We start from the raw sequence: 24150 nt of genomic DNA, 5'->3' as shown, positions 1-24150 counted from the left end.
TTATTTTTTTTACCTAATATGATTTTAGATTCAAGTTCTTATATAGGCACAAACATAGAATCAATCTTTACAAGTGACCCAACCCAACCCATCTGGTGGAGTTGCATAGATATGTCCTCTGCACCTTCTACCTTCTTTATATAAAAATCACAGAATTTGTGGGAATAACCTTTGAATTGTTGATGATTTTTACTTCAATGAAATTGCCAAAATAGCACTAAATGTTTCTTCCTTTTTTCCTTAGTTTATCCCGGCAAGCAGCAAAATCCCACCCCTTTACTGTTGAGGTCCCTAGATACTAACAAAAATCTTCTATATTTTCTTCACTCAGACAGCTAGACTTTGGAATTCCATCCCTGTTCCCTGCTTCCCTGACTGTATTATGCTGTAAAAGTTTAAATGTAATGTGAACAGACATTTCCCTGCTCAACTGCTCACAGTCCCTTGTTAGACACAAATCAGAAATAGTAGTCTCTTATGTTCTAAGTGATAGCATGCCTTGTTTAGGGTGAAAAAGATATTTAAAAATAAGAGTTTAAATAAACAAAACGAATATAAACTGACCTGAAACTGGATAATTCTCTCCTGAGACAGACAAAGATACATCCGTTCTGTATCTTTCATGTAGAAAGCACATTTATGGAGTTGGGAAACTGGGTCGTCGGCATCAAGTAGGGACGTTTGCTTATCAACTTTGCGAATTATCTATTTGCAAAAAGAAAATAACAAAGAAAAATAAAAAATGGCTTAGAAATATTCTACATAAAAAATGTACATCAACATAAAAATGTGCATTATAAAATTAAAATGACAAATCAGAATTATATTGTGATTTAATATTAATTTCAGAACCAAAGAAATCTTACACATTTTTCTCCAAAAATTCAGAGCATGAAAAAAGATTAAAATATTGAATATCAAGCTTCATTTTGCTTTGGAAATTGATTCTCCTAAGAAATGGTGTAAATTATATTAAAAAAAATGTTTATATTATTATACACACATTATATTTATATATATATATATATATATATATATATATATATATATATATATATATATATATGTGTGTGTGTGTGTGTGTGTACATGCACACTACAAGTACCTATCTGAGGAAACTTTATATTCCTTATTGTTTCAGCATTTTTTTAAACTAAGGTGTTTTTTTTTTTGTTTATAACATTTTTTTTAGTATGATTTTAAGTTTACTGTAGTTATTATTATGGTATCGTTCGCGATAAAATCATTAATTAAATCAAATTTTTATAAAACTATAATTTATTTTGTTTAATTATAATAGAAATAAATCTGACTATCACCATACCCATCAGTGACAATATGCTTTGCTTAGAGTAAAAAATAAAATATATATATATATATATATATATATATATATATATATATATATATATTAAATGTAAATTTTATTTTATTAATTTTTTTCAGTTATAGAAAATAGAAAAACACATTTGCCTAAATTTATTTTGGATCGAAATTCTTTACTATACTTTATGAAATATTTGGGAGGAAAACAAGGTAACTTACCAATCTCGGAAGAGCCATTCCTGTCACAGAGCACACTAATTTTATTGTGGAACCATAATGTATATACCCATCTCGAACAGTAAATTCTTCAGACTCGCTTTCATTGTCATCCACTAAAAAAAATTTAAATAAAAATAAACGATCAAATAATAAATGTCAATATATACACAAAAATGTGTTTAGACCTCCAACAAAAAGTTTATGTAAAAGTCCAATTTCAAACTTTAGTGTTAATTCACTAATTAGCAGCAGAAAGTTATTTGGCAACCTCTAAGACAGAGTAAAAAGAAAAGAGATGGCAATGAATATTTTTTTTTTTATATTAAAATATAAGTCATAAGTAATTAAGTAAAAAAAAAAAAAAAAAAAAAAATTTCATTTTCAGGTTTCAGCACATGCCAAAGATAAAAAGTCCAAAGATGTCGAATCTGGTTACTAGTTATTTTTGATTTGATCTATATATATATATATATATATATATATATATATATATATATATATATATATATATATATATATATATGTACATATATGTGTGTGGGTGGGTGTGAATTGGTTAGCCTAATTTATCTGGAGAGAAAAAAAATAGATCCAGTATCAAAAATATTTTTATTCATGTGTTTTGAGGGAGGTAGTGTTTGATCAACACTGCTGGGGAACCATGATTTAATATACTATTTTGTTTCTAAATTCCCAAAACAATGTTTCATGGTAAACAACTGATGATCCCTTTAAGAACATTGGTACTATTGTTTGTTTATGTAAGTAAAACTATTCAGCGATATGGGAGATTAAAACCTTTCAAACTATAAAAAAAAAATGTCCTTCATCAGAACATTGTTGTCAAAAAGTTAGTTAAAGAAACTTTCAAGACTATATATATATTTAAATACTATACATCACTCTATTTTACACATTCAGGAAATAGGGAGAATACAAGTTTCTTGTTATTCTAAACACCATCATCAATGTGGTAGTTTCCCTAATTCCAGATTAAGTGACGTGTTCAAGAAAGTTTCAAACAGGAAATTAGGAGTGAGGCATGGCACAAACAAAGCGCAGAGTGTTTTTCTTCTCTTGGCTTTTGTCTGTAAGACAGAACAGACATGTTTTTTTGTAGATCTTTTTCCTCCCTCCCATGTGAAATATGTTATATGACTGTAGACTATAAAATTGCTAAGAACAATTTAAAGTAAAATAAGTAGATATCATAACACAGACTGTTTTGTCAACCTATATGTGACTAGTAACATGGCTGTTATTAAATATGTGACTAGTAACATGGCTGTTATTAAATATGTGACTAGTAACATGGCTGTTATTAAATATGTGACTAGTAACATGACTGTTATTAAATATGTGACTAGTAACATGGCTGTTATTAAATATGTGACTAGTAACATGGCTGTTATTAAATGTGACTAGTAACATGGCTGTTATTAAATATGTGACTAGTAACATGGCTGTTATTAAATATGTGACTAGTAACATGGCTGTTATTAAATATGTGACTAGTAACATGGCTGTTATTAAATATGTGACTAGTAACATGGCTGTTATTAAATATGTGACTAGTAACATGGCTGTTATTAAATATGTGACTAGTAACATGGCTGTTATTAAATATGTGACTAGTAACATGGCTCTTATTAAATATGTGACTAGTAACATGGCTGTTATTAAATATGTGACTAGTAACATGGCTCTTATTAAATATGTGACTAGTAACATGGCTCTTATTAAATATGTGACTAGTAACATGGCTGTTATTAAATATGTGACTAGTAACATGGCTCTTATTAAATATGTGACTAGTAACATGGCTCTTATTAAATATGTGACTAGTAACATGGCTGTTATTAAATATGTGACTAGTAACATGGCTCTTATTAAATATGTGACTAGTAACATGGCTCTTATTAAATATGTGACTAGTAACATGGCTGTTATTAAATATGTGACTAGTAACATGGCTCTTATTAAATATGTGACTAGTAACATGGCTCTTATTAAATATGTGACAGGTAACATGACTGTTATTAAATATGTGACTAGTAACATGGCTGTTATTAAATATGTGACAGGTAACATGGCTGTTATTAAATATGTGACTAGTAACATGGCTGTTATTAAATATGTGACAGGTAACATGGCTGTTATTAAATATGTGACTAGTAACATGGCTGTTATTAAATATGTGACTAGTAACATGGCTGTTATTAAATATGTGACTAGTAACATGGCTGTTATTAAAGCAAAGGACAGACAAGAATTATGATGAGAGAACAACTATCACAATGCTGCTACATAAGAGAGACAGATCAACTTTAGACACAGCTACTTATTACTACTACGATCTACAACTACTTATTACTACTACGATCTACAACTACTACTATGTATCAACAATGCTACTGCTATTATGAGAAGGTAAAAAACATTGCATCTATGCAACACTATATTGATTTTTAGGCCATCCGTTGCAATGAACTGGAAAATTTACTTTTCAACTCGTATAATAAGATAAAAGAGAGGCTATACTTACAAAGATGAATGGTAAATGCTCCCCACTGAGTTGAACTTGCATGGAAATTGCCATCTTCAACATGTAAATAGCGAGTACTGACTGTTTGTGATCGAAGACGATTGAAGAGGGCCACTTTGGTGCCAGACGCAATACATACTGCAAAAATCGAATATGTTTGAATTTATATTACAAAAACAGAAAATATTTTTCGTTAACAAAATAAGAGGTTTTAGATTTGTAGATAGAAACCAAAATCTTTAATGTTAAAAATTTTAAAACAATCGTTAATGTAAGCAAATGGAAATTATGTCATATTTGGATTATTCAGACTACTATCGCCATCTTGATTGTTATTTTTATAAACTTTTCGTCTCATCTAACATTTGACTTTTTTCAGACACATCTTATTGAACTCCAGGAATCAACAGAGAATTTCAAACTAAACTCTTTACTAAATAAAGGTAGATTTTTTCGTCTGAAATTTCGTACAGATTTCCAAGTTCGAAAAGATGCACATGATGACGGTGAGATGCTACATCGGCTGAAACCTTACGAGAATATTAGTCCAAATAATCCAAATAACTAATCTTCATCCAAAAAATCCCAATACGCTTAATTACTTCTGTACAATTGGTGTGATAACTGATTGACATATTCTTCATTGATGAGGTTCCATAGAAGAAATGTAACTGGTTTCATGCAATTTTTTAATGTTTTACAAATGGAAAATGCTAAAAAATATCAAATCTGTGCATATTATTTGAAATGTGAATTTTTAATTGTATAATATTGCAGAAATGTTAAGATATATGGAAATAAAAATTGTAAAGAATCTCTGATTTTAATGTTTATTTTATGCTTTTTTAGAGGAAGAGGGAAAGAAAGGGGGGAGAAAAGACAGGGAGATTAAGAAAAAAAGCAGAGAGAGAAGGAAGAAAAGGTAGAGAGGGGTAAGAGAGGAGAAAGGAAAAAAAGGAGAGATAAAGAAATAGAAACAAGAAGGGGAGAAAGAAAGAGAGGGAGAGCGATAGAAAGAGAGGGGAGGGATAAATAAAGAGTAAAAACTTACAATCAGCGTTTTTGAGAGACTGTTTCTTTTTGGAAGGTTTTGATATCACTTTTATCCGTTTGCTGTTAAACACGCCAATGTCTTGGCCGTTTCCATAGAACATTTTTACAGACAACATAAAATGCTTTCTCTTGTCGGAATCAGATATATACAAAGTTTTGGCAGCACAATAATTCTGAAATATAAGGCAGTATGAAGAAATTAAATAAAATTAAAATAATAAATATATATAAAAAAAAATGACTAGATATAAGTAGAGGCTTATATAAAATATCTTTATGCGAAAATGTCTTCTTATAATATTAATTATCTCAAACGAAAATTTCATTATATTTTATTATATCTAAAAACTTTCGATATAGCAACATAAATATTTTTGCAAAACAAAGAAATTTATTTTGGTAGCTCAATTACGAGATAGATAAATCTTGACTGCTCAAAGTTTGTTGGAAATTAGATGTGCTGTCCTGTGCAGTCCAGAAACCAAATTTCATAATGTATAAATAAAAATGCAAGTTTAAAACAAGCGGAAAATCCTTGCAGATGTAATCTTGTGGTAAATTCAAATTGATTATAATAGAAGCAATATTAGATCAAACCAGCCTTCTTCTTTAGTTATCGAGAAAATGAACGAAAATGACACAGAAACGCAACTTCATATAAGTTTCACTTCAACAGCTTTGTCACCCAAATATTTTTATGTGAAAAGTTAACTGTATACCTTCAAAAATAAATACATTTCTCATTCTTTAAAAAAAAAAAAAAAAAAAAAAAAAGTTGAGGGTGAAATTTACTAACCTTTCCTTCTAGATTCAATTGAACCATGTCCTGGTCGGAATTCCCAATACCCATAAATGCACACACTAGGGATTCTTGTTCTGTGGCTCCATCTCGTTCCAACTGGTCCTTTTTCCGTTTCCAACCATTATTAAACAAATATATACAAGGAGGGGGACAGAAAAACCTGCAAACAAACAATATATTTCGTTAAGTTGTTTCAATTCATTTTAGACATTATTTCACAAATAGATGCTAAACAATTTTGATTTAACGTTCTTGCTTTTATCAATAATAATTTAATATTGAAAAGAAGGGAAACGATTCCCCTCCATCTCTCTCTCAACTGAACACTATTTCATCTAAAAGCAAAACATGTCTTTGATATTTTACAAGTTATCTTTCTATGTAGAGAACCTCCTCCTAAACTTATTAACTGATCTATATCAATTTTAGATTGTTGGTTGGTTGTTTTTGTTTTACAGCATATCAACCCATTTCAGGTTATTTAATGCCAAATCCAGTTATTTTGAAGAAAAAATTTTTTAATAGAATATATTTGTTTTTTTTAAGTCGGTTTCTATTTAACCCATGTTGGGACCTTAACAGGTACTACTACTCCGGGTCAGAGTGGACCTGGGAGCAATGGCAATTAAAGGGTGACTCCACACTCCCCAAACCCTGCAAGCTGGGGGCTCACCATCAGATATAGTTTAAGGTCATATCCAGGACCTCAATTTTAGAGCACATTATCAGGCGTGAGGGATAGTAATGTAGGTTATATTTAGTTTATGGAAAGGTGATAAAGAGAAGGCGGATGTTTTTTTTGCAAATTCGGATATCTTCTGATTTTTATGAAATTTTTAACAATATTAGACATCATTGAAAAAATATTTCCCAACTTTCAGTTTCTAAACATAAAAAGGTATTCAATATTAATTCAAAGTGAATTAGTTTTGCTTAAAAACAATTTCTAACGTTTTTTTGCCAATAAAAACCATACATAAATATATTCGTCATAGTTACTTACTCTTTCATGGAAATACTATGCAGCAAATTTCAAATATTTTTATCTTATATATATATATATATATATATATATATATATATATATAAGCAAGCCGCTCGGCGTTGCTCAATTGTAGCATACACTTAAATATAATATTTCAATTTATTCAGATTTTGTATTTATTATTATAAAGCCAATTCAATTGTACTTAATATATAGTAATATATGGTAGTGATTCCAAAAGTTAAAAATAAAATAAAGGACTTAGGTGCCATCAACTAGAATTACAATCAAAACATATAACTCTCCAGCATTATTCATTATCATCTGAGCTAAGTCCATATGCATATAAAAACTTAAAAAATAACTTTGCTAAAGGTATAAATGTATATTTGTGCATGCAAAGAAGTAACACATTTAGTTGATTTACACCTGCCAAGTTTCACTTTTTCAATTTTGGCCTCTTGGCAGCAATTTTTACCTGCTAAAAATTAAATTGAATTTGTTCCATAGGTCCAAATTCTCTATATATCAAGTTTCAAGTTTGTAGACCACAAATTGACAAAGTAGTTTGATAGAGATTGTTCCACGGACACAAACAAGGTCATTTACACACACACACATGTATATATATATATATATATATATATATATACATATATATATATATATATATATAGGTCAAGATGGAAAATGACATACTCAAGTACCTAGCCAAACTCCTAACATTCACAATTTAACTGAATTAGATCAAATAGAAAACATTGCCAAGGTTGCTGCAAAGAAGGTGGATTCTCTCTACCATGCTAGAAAACTACTCACACGGGACAGCATTCTATATCCCTACAAAGCCACCATTCACTCATACATGGAATATTATTGCCCTTGCATGTCGGTGCATCAGCCATTTGTCTCTCTATTGGACAGGGTCCAAAAAGAGTCTACAATCTAATGTTGCACACTGTCAACCAATCTCCAATACCTGTCCCATCACTGCAATGTTGCATCTCTGTGCTTGTTTTACAAGTACTTTGATAGAATGTGCTCCACCAAAATAGTTCCATTAATGTCCCTCAACATAAGTACCTCCTACAAACCTAACAAGCATCAAAATTCCACCCCTTCTCTGTAGAGGTCATCCAATGCCAGAGAGCCTTTTACTTTTGAATGTTGTTATCTTTGAACTTCTAGATTTTGGAATTCCTTCTCTGTATCCTGCTTCCCTAACTGTACTGACATTGAAAAATTTAAGTGTAATGTGAACAGACATCTTGCTGCTCAACTCTTTACTGTAGACATGGGACCTAATTCATACAGAGTGACCCAAAAAAAACAAAAGCTAAATGGAGGTCATCTAGAACATATGCTGTAGAACGGAGAAAAAAGTGCTAAAGACCCTAGTGTTTTGATGTGATGTTTTGAATATAATAAACTAGTTATGACAAAAGTGTCATTTCATTCAGACAAAACACTAAGAAACGGGGCCTAATTAGAGTTGGGACACGTTTTTTTTTTGGGGGGGGGGGGCTGTAGTAGCCCCTTAGGTCTCAGTTGCAATTTGCCTTGGTTGAGGTGAATATGAGAAAAAAAAACACTTCTAACATTTTCTACTTTATTAATAGGATATGGCAACTAGTGAGATAAGTATGGACTCAATTTTCTAGTTATAAGTAAAACATATCAGCTTACAATAAAATGCATACATTCAGCATTAAATAAAAAAAAAAATGGTTGACTTGCCATAGACACAAAAAAATAGAGCAGATAATTGAATTCAATAAGAAAAGCTACACAATTGCAAAAAAAAAAAAAAGGGAAACTAATTATCAAAAAAAAAAAAATGAATAAAAAAAATAAAAGTGAAAAATGTCTGAATTGCTTAATATTTTGACATGTGTGAAACAACCATTTTCAGTGTCTTGCCATGACACATTCCTTTTTCAGTTCAATAATTTCTACCGTGATTACTGTCACCTGTGAATGAGTACACCTGATCGGAGTCTGGTCGAAGATAAGGGAAAGAGGGTGAGAAGTTACAGTTGTACGTGACCAGTGTCTCCAGCCAAATAGCCGTGAATTCCAGAGCTACATTAGGTGAGTGTGGCATTGAGATTGTTCAACTAAATATTTTCTATATATATATACACACACACACTAGCTAGATGTTCAATGTTACCCAGTCATACAATAGGTTTAAACATGATATTTTAATTTATGAAGATTGCATATGTATTATTATAGAATCGATCCTCAATTGATTATTATATATTACGAGGAATAATTTGCCCGGTGGACTAATTTGCAAAAGAAATTTAAAAAAAATGATAATGTCGTTCATCAAATTCCGTCTGTGTTTGCTTACAATATCACGTCAGCTGATATTTGGATTTGATGATGAATGCACTGGAAAATCACTTTTTGATTAAATTTTAGTTTTAGATTATGCAAACAAAGAAATGATTTGCGACGATTTTAAATGGTACATCTTCTTTTATCATAAATTGAACTCGTTAATAAGAAAAAAATAAAATGGCGAAAAATATCCGAGCTTGAACAGGGGACCATTCAGTCTGTAGTCGAATATATATCTCCAGATGACAATAGTTCTATTTTTTAAGAAGAAACGATTTGCTGAGAATTGAATCTCCCTTGGCTGGTGCAACATTAAATATACCTACAGTAAAAGTTCTCTTTTTTTTATCTATAAGAAAGACTATTTTGGGATCAAATTTTTTCGATACTTATCGGATGAATTTCTGTACAAACATATCTAAGAACACTGCCAGACATATAAATTACATTTGTGTGAAATTTGGAAAAGATAGGTTCAGCCGTTTCGGAACCTATAAGGAAGGAACTCTCTCATACATACACAAAGTGACTTTTATATAATAGTAGATATATATATATAGAGAGAGAGAGAGAGAGACACACACATACAGTAATAAGTAACATTAGTAATATTAGGTCAATAACATATTTATAGAATCAAATCTTTAAAAATGAAAGTACCAGGGTTGCTCCAAAAATAAAGCCTCCTATTAGTTTTTAAATGTACCATTAAAACGAGCGACCTTTTGTGCTCCAGAATTTATTTTTTCTATATAGTCACTACCATTATTAATGCAAATTTGCCAGTATCTTGTTTTAATGGTACCACTCCTGCCTTCATAGCTCTTCAACGTTTTAAGTTTAAAAAAATAGGAGGCTTTACTTTTAGCAAGACCCTCATATGTTCAGTGATTTTTTTCTCAAGGAATTGTAAAATAAGAAATCTTTATTGCCTTTGAATTGGAGATTTTAAGCAATTTACATTAAATTAAAACTAATTTTACTTTTTAAGTATATTAAAGAACCTGCTAATATGTTGATATGCTGAAAATGAACAAAAACAATTAAACAACCTTTTATTAATAAAACTACTTATAATGAGGATTTGTTTCACACGGTCTTAAATGTTCATAATGAACTATAATATCTTCAGACTTTGTGATGGCAACTTATCTCATAGAATGACGTCATGCAATATCCTCCAATCAAAATCTTTTTCATGCATGATAAAGATTCGTTTTACTTACCTCTTTTCATTTCCATATGATTTCTGTGCTACTTTGGCATGAAGGATAACTAATACTTGGTCACCCCGATCCCGAAGGTACTTTCGCATTGCTTCTCTACAAAACAAACAAAAATAAAATACATAAGAATGTGCACAATTTTAATGTTTAAGTATTTGCATTTATTGAAGACAAAGATTATGACATTTCTGAATTTTTGAGATGAGGATTGGTTATTCTGAAGGTTGATGGTTCAATCCTCAGTGTGGGCAACCAAAAATACAATTGCAAATTACTTAGGACCTCTATCCAGACATAAAGGGTTCCGCTGAAAATTCCATCCAAATTCCAGAATTCGATAGAAACATTCCTGAGTTCGACAAAATACACCTGAAGAAGGTCAGAGATTATATTGATCGAAACGTTGTGAAAATCACACTCACGATGAGAACAGTAGTCCGATGAATCCAAATAATATGAATAAGGTTTGTTATATATGTAAATTTGAACCAAATTTGAACTCCAAATTTAAACAGAAATGAAAAAGTCCAAATTTAATTTAAAGTGATAATTCTTATTTTATTTTTATAAGTTTGAGTCACATCCCATTACACACTCCAAACTTGAACAGAAATGAAAGATTAAAAATATAATTTAAAGTGATTTTCTTTTCATTTTTGCTTGGTTCAAATTGAACCACATTCCCATCATACATAGACAGAAATGAAAGAATAAAAATATAATTTGAAGCATATTTTTTTCACACACACACACACACACTTAAATTTAGAGCAAGTTTTTTTGGCAAAAGTTAATGAAAAGGTAAACAAAAAAGTAATCTGGTTCAAAATGATCAGAAAAGAAATGAAAACTCAAAAGTTTAAAAAAAAAAAAAAAAAAAAAAAAAAAAAAAAAGTGGTGGAGCCCGTGTGTGAAAATTCAGGTACCTCTGAGTTTAATTAAAGTTTTAATAATGGGTATCTGGTATCAATTAATAAATATTCCCAAAATTTCAATTTCTTTGGGGTATTTTAAAAATCATTTTAAGGGCATAATATGAGTACATTTTTTCCTATTTAAAAAATTCAGATTTGCATTGAATTTAATTCCAATTAAACCAGACTGATGAATTTTAACCTTTGAAAACCGTTTAAGCTTAGGGGTTAAATTTTAGATATTTTTCTACAATCAAAATCATATAATGGATCTGGATCAAAATTGAAGTTTTAATATTAGAATCCTTATAAGGATTCTAGGTATAAGGTTTAGTAGCAGTATATTTTGGTTTTAATATTCATAATGAGACATAAGATTAATGTGAAACTATTCTGTTCGAGGAATTTTACCTGTCTCGGATGGGTATTATTCTAGCACATATACACACACACATATATATATATATATATATATATATATATATATATAGGCGTTTCTTTTCTGTAAATGGGAAAAAAATGTTCTTTTAATTTTTTGAGAAATGGAGCTTTTTCTCAAAATATCAAAAATATTTTCCATCGATCTGGATATTATTAACAATATGTGAAAGGTTTACTGAAAAATAAAGATTTTGAAGAAAAATATCTCATACATTGTCGTCTATTATTTGGTTTTGTTCATTTTCTCTTTCACCGTTTCATTTTTTTCCACATTGTAAACATCCTTACTAAATACATACACACACACATAGTTCTACTCATATGAATTTTATTCATCAAATAAGAACTTATCACAAAGTAGAAAAAGAAAATAATTAAAACAGTAAAATATAAAAAAGAAAAAAAAGCAAAGAAAAAAAGAGAAAAAAAGGGGGAGAGAAAAAAAAAGAAAAACGCTGATAAAACCACTCATAACATAAAAGAAAAAAAGCAGATACCATAGGACTAAAACACCATTGAAATACAAATAGTTTTTATGTGGGAGAAGTTTTGTGGAAGATAAGTACAGAGAATCTGTTATCTGCCATGCTAAAAGACTTTTCAAAGCGGTAATCTCTTATAAGGGTGGGAAAACATTCAGAAAGCGCTGGTCAAAAACATGGGTTTCATTTTTTTTGTTGTTGTTGTTGCTCCCTTACCCGTCGAAGCCTCTTTTTGAATTCTGTCCATCCACCCTCATCAAAAATACCTTTACACATAAATACAAAATGTAGATTATAATGAAACGTGGGTTGGGAGAGACAAAACGAAGAAATTCATCCAAAAGAGTTTTGGTAGGAAATGAAATGTCACACGGTGGCAATGTCAACTTATTTGCTCTAAGCAGTAAAAGTCTGTTATAGATAAAAACGGATAACAGAATAATCTCCCTTTCTCTTAAAATAGATGGCGTTTTTTGGGGTTTTTTTTTTTTTTTTTTTGCTAACTTTGAAGTCTTGTACTGCATCATGGCATTATTTGTTTGCAGCTGAAATACCCACATGAAAGAGGCCAGAAAAATATGTACCGACGGACAAAGATGCAGGCAAAAACGTCATAGTTGTTTGAGATAAATATGGTCACAAAAAGAGAGAGAGAGAGAGAGAGAGAATAAAAGGAAATACAAGAAAGAAAAATCGTGGTGCCATCAAAGAAACGTTACAGAAACAAAAGGAAATTAAAAGGAAATATAATAAAAGCGAAAATCTTGTATTCCTTTTTCAGACTTTATCTTTTTGTTGATCAAAAATTGTGTAAAAGCAAAAGATGAAAATATTTACGAGGGTGGGAGGGATAGAAACACTATCACAGTGCAAGAAATGGAAATTTGCTGCTGTTGAAAAGGAAGACAAAAACAAAGTGATTTTGTTTAATATTTAATCTTATTCAATTTAGTTACTTCTATACAGCAATCTAATGTGTGTAACCGTGTTCCATAATATATTTGAGGTAAAACCTCTTTATCAAATGCTAAGTGTTTCAAATTTCCAAAACTCATGTAATATTCTGATTTCTCTCTCTCTCTCTCTATATATATATATATATATATATATATATATATATATATATATATTACACACAATGCTTCAAGCAAACTCTCCATCATCTTATTACAAAAATATTTGTAAAAGGTCAAAATCTTTCCTAATTAAATTGAAAGACGAAGTCTGCAAAGTACGGTTAACCATTTTATCAAATATTCCTTACCAATAGTATATTTTCCCCCCTTGCAATAAATGAAAATTTATTGTCATGGCAGATTTCAAAAAGTAAAACAATTGAATTTTGATGCTAATGGAGTCATATAGTTTCGGAACATATTTTAAGAACAACAATAACATTTTTGTTTAATGAAATTGGACAAATTCAGAAGTAAAATGTGCAAATTAAAGAATGAAGATAACATTTGTAGAAAATATTTAAATGAATTTTATCTTTATGTTGGAAGAAAATTTTGTATATTAGAAGAGGAAATATTTAAATGAATTTTATCTTTATGTGGGAAGAAAATTTTGTATATTAGAAGAGGAAATATTTAAATGAATTTTATCTTTATGTGGGAAGAAAATTTTGTATATTAGAAGAGGAAATATTTAAATGAATTTTATCTTTATGTTGGAAGAAAATTTTGTATATTAGAAGAGGAAATATTTAAATGAATTTTATCTTTATGTTGGAAGAAAATTTTGTATATTAGAAGAGGAAATATTTAAATGAATAAAATGTATGTTAGAAGAAAGCTCATCTGAGGACAATAAAATTATTCTACCTAACTTGACAGTTTTTAAATATTTGAATAAATTTTAAAATTAAGAGCAAAAATTCAAAATTTATTTTACACTTACATTTTAATTGCAAACTGCATCAATAATCAGTTTTATTTTTAGTCTTTCTTTGACAAATGAATTCACTGCAAATTTGAAATATTTGGGTTTCCAAATTATGCCTCTGAAAAACCCTTTAATTGAAATTTACCTATTGTTAAAATGTGGCAAGATTTTTCAAAAAATAAACTGTTAAAGTATTATTTTGTTTTACAATTTATTTTTAATCTTGCCACATTTTAATGTGATTATAAATCAAATTGTATCACAATTTTAAGAACAGCAACAAAAAAAAAATAACGAAACAAAAAAAATGTATAAAAAAAACGTGTGGATAATTTGCTAAGTTGAATTTCTCACCAATTACTCCTGTTATTATTCTGCTTTTTAAGTATAACTCTTAACCGTAAGATTTAAAGAGTCTACTTGGTGATGGCTTCCGGGTTTTAAATCGGAAATTGTCAACTAGTACTTATCAAAAAACATTTCCCATTTCCCCATTATATATATATAATTATACAGATTCATATATATAATTATACAGATATTTTTGTTTGTTTGTTTTTTTACAATTAAATTTTAGTAAACATTTTTTTTTATTATTACCATATGAAAAAATGAAACTAGTTTTTAAAATTGGAAATATTTTTATTACAAATAGTCAAAACAAACTTTTTTGAATCTGAAATTTTTTTATACTTCTACAAAATTTGAACCAAACAGTTTAGGTAAAAAAAAAAATTAAACTCACCCTAACCTAAGTTCGACAAAAATCGGTTTGCTTCACCATATTTTTAAAAATACTTGTTTAAAAAAAATACTTTGACTATTTTTTTTTTTTAGAGCTAACTCTCTTAACGAAATATTTAAAAGAAAAAAACAAAAAACAAAGGCTAGATGGAAACACTGAAATTAAAATCTAAGCAATCTAAAATAATGAAGGATAATTTTTTTTATAAACACTGCTTCCATCACCAAACAGATTCTTCTTATTCAACCCACTCACACCCCAACAAGTGCACTAAAATAAAAGTTAAAGAATTAAAACAAAGTAAAGATTCAAACATTTTATTTTTCATGAATCTACCAACGCACCAGCATCATCATTTGAAAGAATTAATCAATAATGAAATAAATGAATTATAAACTTTGACTTTGATTCATGACATTTGACATTCGACATTTCCAAGAACAGCATTGACCATGGAGTCTGGCGTCACAACAGTTCAATAAAAAAAATACTAAATCTATACATAAAATCAAATACTAGTGGTTGTTTCAGTACAATCACAAAATTATTCCAGTGGCTATTATTATACCCCCCCCCACACACACAGAGAACCCACCCACCTCCTGCATCATCCACCCCCATCCCGTCTGCAATCGACTGATAATCAAATACGGCCATTGATGAAGATCAATAATTCCCTTCTAACAAATAAGTGAGTCAGTCTGATTGTGTCCCGGTGCTTTTTAGTTTATTTATTCTTGTGTAAGGAACGGGGGAGGGGGGGGGGTAGTAAGTAATTACATAGGTATAGTAATTTCTTCCTCCGACTAATGTACTCAGTATCTACTCATACTCGGATATCCAGCAGATGTTAAATAACGTTGGCACCATTACCAAAAAACGTGCACCTGATGATGAATGCTTTGAAAAGAAAGGTTTTGTCAGCCAATTACCCCCCCCCCCTTCCGAACAAGTCCTTATCATTCTGAACAACACGACACGTTTGTAAAAGTCAAACAGTTTCAGTATCTCGGCTCAACTTTTACAACTACAAAGCAAGGTGAGGATTAAATTACACTGCCGCCTCCAGAGTAGATTGCGGCCTTGGTTTGGGTCTCGACAAGAGATAAAACTCTTAAGAAAATTGAGGATATACAAAGGACCTCCAGCCGAGAAGAGGTGACGGAGTCTCAACCATTGTTGAGATGGCTTGTTCTCTTTTAGCTGCGGTATGATTCTGTGCAGTTCTAGGAGGTCCATCTTCCCAGGCTTTGCTTTCTCTGAAAAGCAGTTAGTTTATTGCTAATCACCTGGAGGCGTTTTTATCAGACCAGAGTGCTCTTTCTCTAGCTTCTCAAATCCCACTTTTTTGACCTTGTGTAACATCTTCCCACCGTGTGAAGGAGATAACTAAACACTCAGGCTAATGTGCAGGACATTACCATATGACTGCGAAGCATAACCCCTGCACAAAGAAGATTTATACACACTCAGTCTTTGACACATTGTCTACAAACTCTCAGTCAGACATGACAGCGATTCTTCTGAAAAGGAGAGTTGGTTGGTTTTGTCATGATCAACAAGTTGGTAGTCTCAAGCATATCAAGAGGAAGTGCAGAAGCGGCCAATGAAGACATAGATTAAAATGGTGAATACAGACATGGGCTGATAACAGACCCTCGAAATTTTGGGTATTCATCACTGGAACCGGAAGTGGCTGAATTAAGCTGATGACTCAGCTGCAGATCAGCGTGGGTGGATCCAGTGTAACCCATCCCATGTGGATACCATTACAGTTACAATAGCCAGTTTCTCTTTCAAGGCTAGTTTGCTGGCGGAAGGGGTGGTCTGTATTGAATAACTTTAAAAATGGTTGATGTATCAAGAGAAATGGATAGCCAAGTGAGAGATGAGTGATTTGTACACTTAATTATAAAATACATCTTATTATGAGAATTGAAATAGAATTTTTTTACACATAACTGGGGAATATTTTAATATTTTTGTGTTATTAAAGTATTTAGGAAAATAATTTAGTAAACAAATGTTGATTTGTTCAAATTTAGTATGATAATCTAACTCATAAAACTAACTATATCTATCTGTCTCCATTTTTTTTTTTTTCAAAGTGCATCTCCTCCAAAACGCAATGTTGCAGAGCAATGTGAGGCAGGACAAATGATTGCATTTTTTGTGGACCGTTCTTTTATTGTTTTTTATCCAGTAAAAATAGCTGCTAAGGGATGAAAATTAGAACTGAAATTGGAACTTGACAGTCAACCTAAAGTGCTCTTGTACGCATGCACAAATATACATTCATGTGTTAACCTTGGTTTATTTTTAATTATTTCTGATCCATCTATTGATAGCTAAAACAGTAAACAACTAAGACTGGGGAGCTAAATATTTTGGTTTCGATTCTAGCTGATGGCACTCAAGTCAAATATATTTGTTTTGTTTTACTTTTAAAATCACTATTATATATTGAGTACAATATCATAATAGCGAATTGGCTCTATAATAATATGTACCAAATGTGTAAATAATTAAAATATCAACCTGTCAAAATCAGAATAGAGCCGAATCAAGACAGTACAAAGTTTGATAATGCTTTATAAAAATAAGTATGGCTTATCAAAGTGTTTTAAGATAAGCCACATTTTAATTATTATTGTTCTTTGCTTACTAAATAATTAATCTAATATATAAAAGGTTATATGTCTGTCTCTCTCCATATTTTCAAATTATCTCTTCCGAAGCTAAAAGTCACAGAGCGGTGCTGGGGGCCTCAGATGCTTGGATTTTATATAGACCATTCTTTTATGGGTCTTTAGTTGGTTTAAATAGTTTTTAAGGGGTCAAAAACGAGTTAAAATTGAAAAAATCCTTATACATTTTGTACATTTATGTTAGTTTATTTTTAATTTTTAATCAGTTTATATCCGTGTCACGTTGGTACAGTGGTAACGTCACCAGCTTTGAATGCTACAGTTTTGCTTTCAGTTTCGATTCTAGCTGATGGCACCAAAATACTTTTTCTTTTTTTTTTTTTTTTTTTTTGCTTTTGAAATCACGACTCTATAATAATATATACGAAATCTGGACAAATTAAAATATCATATTTAAGCGTATTTTACGACCGGGCAAAGCCCCCACCCCCGTTAGTACTGAAATATATATCTGCCACTATAAACGAGTTTCAAACCCTGATTCAGTATGACCAGAACGATGAAACCCTGTTACACCCAACAGACAATGTAATACAAGTTTTTAAAGAAGGTTTAAAGAAAATACTTTATATTAGATCTTATAAAATCTACAATCGAGTACTTTGTTATTTTCAATTAACTTAAGAGATTATATATATATATATATATATATATATATATATATATAAAATGGCATATTTTATTAAATAAAATAGACGTTTTTTTGTCTATTAATTCTATTTTCTTCCGAATAAGTCTTCACTTCTGGCGAGAACTAGCTGATGTAATCACCATGTTTATCATAAGTCTGAGTACTTTTCAATCCTTCAGGATTCATCTTCAGGGATAAATTAATCTAGCTGGTTGTTGTTTTTTTTTTGGGGGGGGGGTTCTCTTCATTGCTGAATTATTTATCCTTTTTTTCATTGGTTAAAATTGGTTATGCTTAAATACACACACACACATATATATATATATAAGCACATTTGTGTTTGTAGCGGTACATGTGTTGTAGTATTACAATTAAAAAATTTATTAGCCAGTCAAACGTAATGCCAATTTGGAATCAGCATCTTTGATCCAGTGTACTTATATTCTTGAACCGTTTCAAAACTTATTGAAATAAAATATCTGTTAAAATAACAGTAGGAACAAACGTTTCAACATTTTTAGCATTCCCTTTCCAGTTTAAAGCCGACCAAACAACATACTTTATAATAACCTTTTCACCTTCAGTAAGAAAAATAAACAAGATGAATCGAGATCGTTTTTTTAGTCAAACCATTGTATCTTGACATCTATTTTTTTTTTTTTAACGGAACTTATTTTTTTTTTTATTATTATTAATTTTAGACAACGAAACTAATTTAGATTTATGCAAATTTTTATTCGGTATTCCTACGCCAAATACATAGCACTGTTTAAGTAGGGTAAAAAGACAAAATTATTTTTGTTTGAATTGATGTGCATAAGAAAAAGGTTTGAAAAACCCGGTGTTGACAGGTACTTCAGCTATGTTATATAACTAAAGTATAAAATTCAAGATTCTGTTATCCTATTAGCAGGCCGCCTGGCGTTGCATGGTCGTAAAATATGCATAAACATTATATCTGAATTAATACAGAAACTGAGACATGTGCATGCAAGTATAATGGGTTTTTTTTCTAAACCGTTCACTTCCTGTAAGTAAACAAAAAAAAAAAAATACTCAAGCTGAGATCGAGACCAAAACCTAGAGTCAAGTATGATAGCCATTAGACCAGTATGACATGATCTTTAAAAAGGGTTTTCAAACAACTTATTCTTAACATAAGTAATTTGTAATGTGAACTATTCACGCATGCGCATTCATGAAACAGCAAATAGATAAAAATCCGATGTAATATTTTTCAAATTTAGACCCTTTAGCAGCCCTTTTTCCGCATGAAAACAGTTTACAAAGTTTTCCAATTCTTTGAGTATAGAGGTTGAGAAGTGTCTTCACACACACCTTTTCGCTTTTATAGCTATATATATTATTTAATAATTAAAAAAAAAAAAAAAAAAAAAAACGTTTTTAATATATTTCTAGAGAAATCAAAAGTAAACACAGGTAATCCAGTTTGTTTACTCAAACACTCCATTCATCAGAAAGCAAAAAAAATAAGACATATTCAAAGACAATCTAAAGAAGAAAAGTCCAAGGTTTCTCTGTACAAGGATTTATCAGGAAAATCTTGACTAAATATTCAAAATCACATAGTATTCACGGCCCAAATAAAATCTTCTCCATATGGCTAACTCAAATTAGTTTTGTTTTTTGTTTTTTTGTTTTTTATAAAGAATGGTACACCTTCTCCAAGTAACAGCACAAAAATCGATACTACACCAGATCAGATGAATTCTGATTTTGGAATTCAGTAAGACCAAGAGACCAAAATGAAAGATATGCTATAACATATTTAAATGGTCGATTTAGGAGGAGAAAATTATGTTCCCAACTTATTTATTAACTTCAGTTTTTTTTAGAGATTAAGGAGAACTTTTAATGGAATATTTGAATATCTATGTATCTCAAATAGGGATCAAGTGTTAGCCCCAAGAAAGGGGTTTCTTGATTTCTGTGAATTACAACTGAAGTAAAATGAAACAAAAAGGAAAAATAAGAAATGACAAATAAACAATTTGAAATTTCAAATTGTTAGACAGAAAATATTTAACACAGAAGAAAGATTTAAAAAATAATAATTAAAACCGATTAATTTAAATCAGTCCATTTATTTTATAATTAGTTTTAACTTTGAGGGTGAGATAGAGAGAGGTGGGGGGGGGGAGATAAAAGCAAGAATGATGAGAACCATATAAAATAAGACTAGGGTCAAACAACAGTGAGAAAGGAGGAGAGTGATAGACAGAAATTTAGTGCAAGAGATGGGTCACTTGATCAGTTAATTGTGAATTATGGCAAATTAAGAACAATTAAAATCAAATTTTTTATGCCACATAATTCAATCCCAAAACTAAGAAATATTTTAACATGTATTTTGTGTGAGTAAAATATGTATGAGAAAAAAAAAGTCTTTGGTAAACAAACGTTCATTAACTCTGCTTTAGTATAATAACAGCAGATAGATTCATTTTATCTAGTTACCAAAAGTAAACCTGGTTTGTGTATCAAAATCAAAATATAACAAAACACTTACCGTGTTAATCTTTGGTCTTGATACTGACTGCAATAAAGAAAAAAAAAGTTTAATTAATAGCGTTACGCATTTTTTTTGGTTTTCTGTATTTCATACTAGCTATCCCGAACTATCAATGCATAGTTTCGTTTTGCTTTTATTTTATTTCTTATTTTGTTTTTAGGATTTTGATAGTTAAATTTAATTATATCATTAAATTATCAATCGAACCAAATAATAATATAACCAATTTTTTTCTCAGTTAACTTTTAAGAAACAAAGATTTATGTAAATATATTGTTGCCGTAATAAGGTCACAATGTAACTCCTGTTTATCCTATAACACTGACAAAATTTCTAACACAAACGATTTTTTTCAATTGTTCAAAATCAAACGCGCCATCTTTTTTTTTTTTTTAAATCAGATGTTTTCTATAAATCTGTAATTATGAAGACAAGTTTTGAGATAGAATTTCTTTTCAAACATAATTAAATTTTGATTGTTCTTATTAACCTGTAATTTGCAATTTATTCACAAACTCATCTGTTAATAAGTTTCTCTCTATTACTCTCACACTCTCGTCGTAGGTTTGATACCCAACTATTCTTTCATGTACCCCCCTCTCTCTGTCTTTATTAATATTCCAAGGTAATAAAACTAATGATAAACCAAGATTGGAATATTCCATTATAAACAATAAGGAAATTTCACTACGAGTAGTAATACAATTTTACCCATAACTGGAGAGGGAAAGAAATTAAAAGAAAAAATAACTCTTGAGCAACGTTGTGTAGGTACAGTTAATATACATGGCAGTGTAAAAAAAATATATATACATATGGCAAGAGAGCTATGCAGAAACGTTTGTGTTTCATTCCTAAAGAAAATCATCATGAATGTGAAGTCGTCTTTCTTGCTTAATGATAGCAAAGTTTTAAAGAAATGTCATCATTAAAATGAGAAAATTCACTATTGGGTTGACTCATATTTGGAAAAAGTAAAACTTTTTTTTTTATTTAAAAAAAAAAAAAAAGTGTATTATCTCATAAACAAATCTATTATGTAAACGATTATAGTATACTAGTGGGTGTGCCCGGCGTTGCCCAGGTGTTTAAAGAAAAAAATAAGTGTTTGTAGGTAGGGTGGCTTGAACCTGCATATGCGATGTGAAGGCAGAAAAGAAAGTAAAAGAAAACATGACATGTTACCGCTACGCCAAGATGAAAGCTAAACTGGCCTACAGCCAGTTTAGCTTTCAACTTTCTGCCATATTTGCTTCACCACGATGTTGGGGGAAAAACCAACTCCCCCGCTTGGATGTGTAATGCGAGTCTGATGACTTGAAAGAAAGTTTAAATCTGGACAGAATAGAGAGATTCATGTTGAAAGAATGGATTAGAGTTGCTGGGTTTAGTAGATGTAGAGCAGTTGAGATAGTAAGGCCAGCTCATAGAAAGGCCAAGAAAAACATTGACAGACATAATAAGGATGAACCTAAGAGAAAGAAATATGAATAAAAACTTTACCAGAGATAGGTTAGTTTGGAGAGCAAAAGCCGTCCAACACATGGGAGAATGTAAAATGAACATTGAATTGAATATGCAATGAGTATGATTATTAAATAAAACAGAAAATAATTAAAAATTGGTTGCATTTAACATCTTTGAAAAACAACATTTATCAAGACACGTAATTACAAAGTTGAGCAATTCATGAGATTTTTGATCAAGTTTTAATTTCACCATAGAAGAAAAACAGTTTTCTTATATACTTAGGCATATTTATGTGATTAATAATTAAAGATGAACTAATTTGCATACGGTTTTCAAAGTGAATTTCTACTAATTAACTTTTATGGTTTTCTTATTTGATGATTGGTTTCATTTTACCCACAGTTATTTTTATGGATATTTCCGGATATGGATAGATGCTTAGCATTTTGGGTTGATAGTCGTTCCAGTCAATTTATTTTTAGGGATTGTGATTGTTGGTTTCCCCAATTTCATAGGCAATGCTAGAATATGGGCCTGCTAGTATGTAATAAATATCTGGGTATAATAAATTAAAAGAAAACACAAAATTAAAAAGCACAAGAAAATACAGAAACCTCAAAACTAGTTTGGGCAACACCGGGATACGGGTCTTGCTAGTAGAATAAAAAGTACAATTTACTTTTATTTCTTTGGTTCTCTGACACAAATGGTGTACCCATTGACCTGTTCACTCTCTTAGAATTTGTCTAGGTCCCAAAAGCTTTTGCTCCATTAGTTCCATAGATTGAATTATTTAAACACACATACGTTTGTAGGTGTAACATTTATAAATAGCATGAAACACAATAGAATTTGACTTCTAGTTTTTTTTTTTTTTCATCAACATCACTTCAGGAAACAATTTTTAATGTATATTAAAAAAATTGCCTGCTTTGTCTCTTGAATCGGCACTGTTTGAGTCCAGTGGCAAGGAGAAGTCCAGGAAGACTGGAAACAATGCCAAGATAAGCAGAGAGCACATACAGCACCTAGAAGTCCCAAATGGTCACCAATTTGGTACTAACCAGATTCAACGTTGCTTAACTTCAGTGATCCAGTGGGAAATCGTGTGTCAACGTGATTATGCCGTACAACAGTACAATTATAAATAAAGAAATTTCAAAAAGTGACATTCTTTTATTGATTTGAAGAATACTAAGTTATTTTTTTTTTTTTTGATAAGAATGGTAAGGAATATTTTAAAAAGAATTAAATGTCCGCAATTATAAATAAAGTTGTTTTACTTATTTGAAGAATATTTACCTGAAATCCATATCATTTTATGAAAGAATTTTTTTTTTCTTAATAGTGTTGACCTTGACAGATATTTATTATTTAAAAAAGAACATGTATGGAGTATTGTTGTCATATTTGGGTTGGTGCATCTACCACTAGTCTCTCGCTCCTAGACAAGGTTCAAAAGAGAGTCGCCAATCTGATAGGTCCTGAACTGTCATCTAAACTTCAGCCCCTGTCCCATCGACGAAATGTTGCATCCCTCTGCCTTTTCTACAAGTACTTTAACAGTAAATGCTCTGACAAACTGCAAGCGCTTGTGCCCCCTCGACGTAAATACCCCCGACAAACAGCTAAATCCCACCCCTTCACAGTAGAGATCCCTAGATGTAAGAAAGCCTTCTACTCCAGTAGTTTCTTCCCCAGGACAGCTAGACTTTAGAATTCCCTGCCGGGTCCCTGCTTCCCCGACTGTACTGACATGCAGAAGTTCAAGTGCAACATGAACCAACATCTTGTTGCCCAATTCCCTACACAGTACCCCTGATTCCTATGTCCC

At 30.5% G+C, this 24150-nt stretch overlaps 1 protein-coding gene across 10 annotated transcripts in view; it reads right to left on the bottom strand.

Annotated features, from left to right (window-relative positions):
- LOC145292912 (recombining binding protein suppressor of hairless-like) overlaps positions 1-24150 on the bottom strand; it is a 438485-nt gene that overhangs the window by 13574 nt on the left and 400761 nt on the right. For all 10 annotated transcript variants that reach the window (XM_080139064.1, XM_080139066.1, XM_080139060.1 and 7 more), the window contains 7 exons: positions 20844-20870; positions 10506-10601; positions 5940-6105; positions 5142-5316; positions 4091-4228; positions 1546-1658; positions 565-705 (listed from right to left, as the gene is read on the bottom strand). In XM_080139064.1, coding sequence (XP_079995190.1) covers positions 565-705; positions 1546-1658; positions 4091-4228; positions 5142-5316; positions 5940-6105; positions 10506-10601; positions 20844-20870 — 856 coding nt within the window. The remainder of the gene's footprint in view (positions 1-564; positions 706-1545; positions 1659-4090; positions 4229-5141; positions 5317-5939; positions 6106-10505; positions 10602-20843; positions 20871-24150) is intronic.

This window comes from Euprymna scolopes, chromosome 14, assembly GCF_053919585.1.
Source record: "Euprymna scolopes isolate OS-2025 chromosome 14, ASM5391958v1, whole genome shotgun sequence".
Taxonomy (NCBI): domain Eukaryota; kingdom Metazoa; phylum Mollusca; class Cephalopoda; order Sepiida; family Sepiolidae; genus Euprymna; species Euprymna scolopes.
Note: the sequence above shows the minus strand (reverse complement) of the source record. Positions and strands in the feature narration are given on the sequence as shown.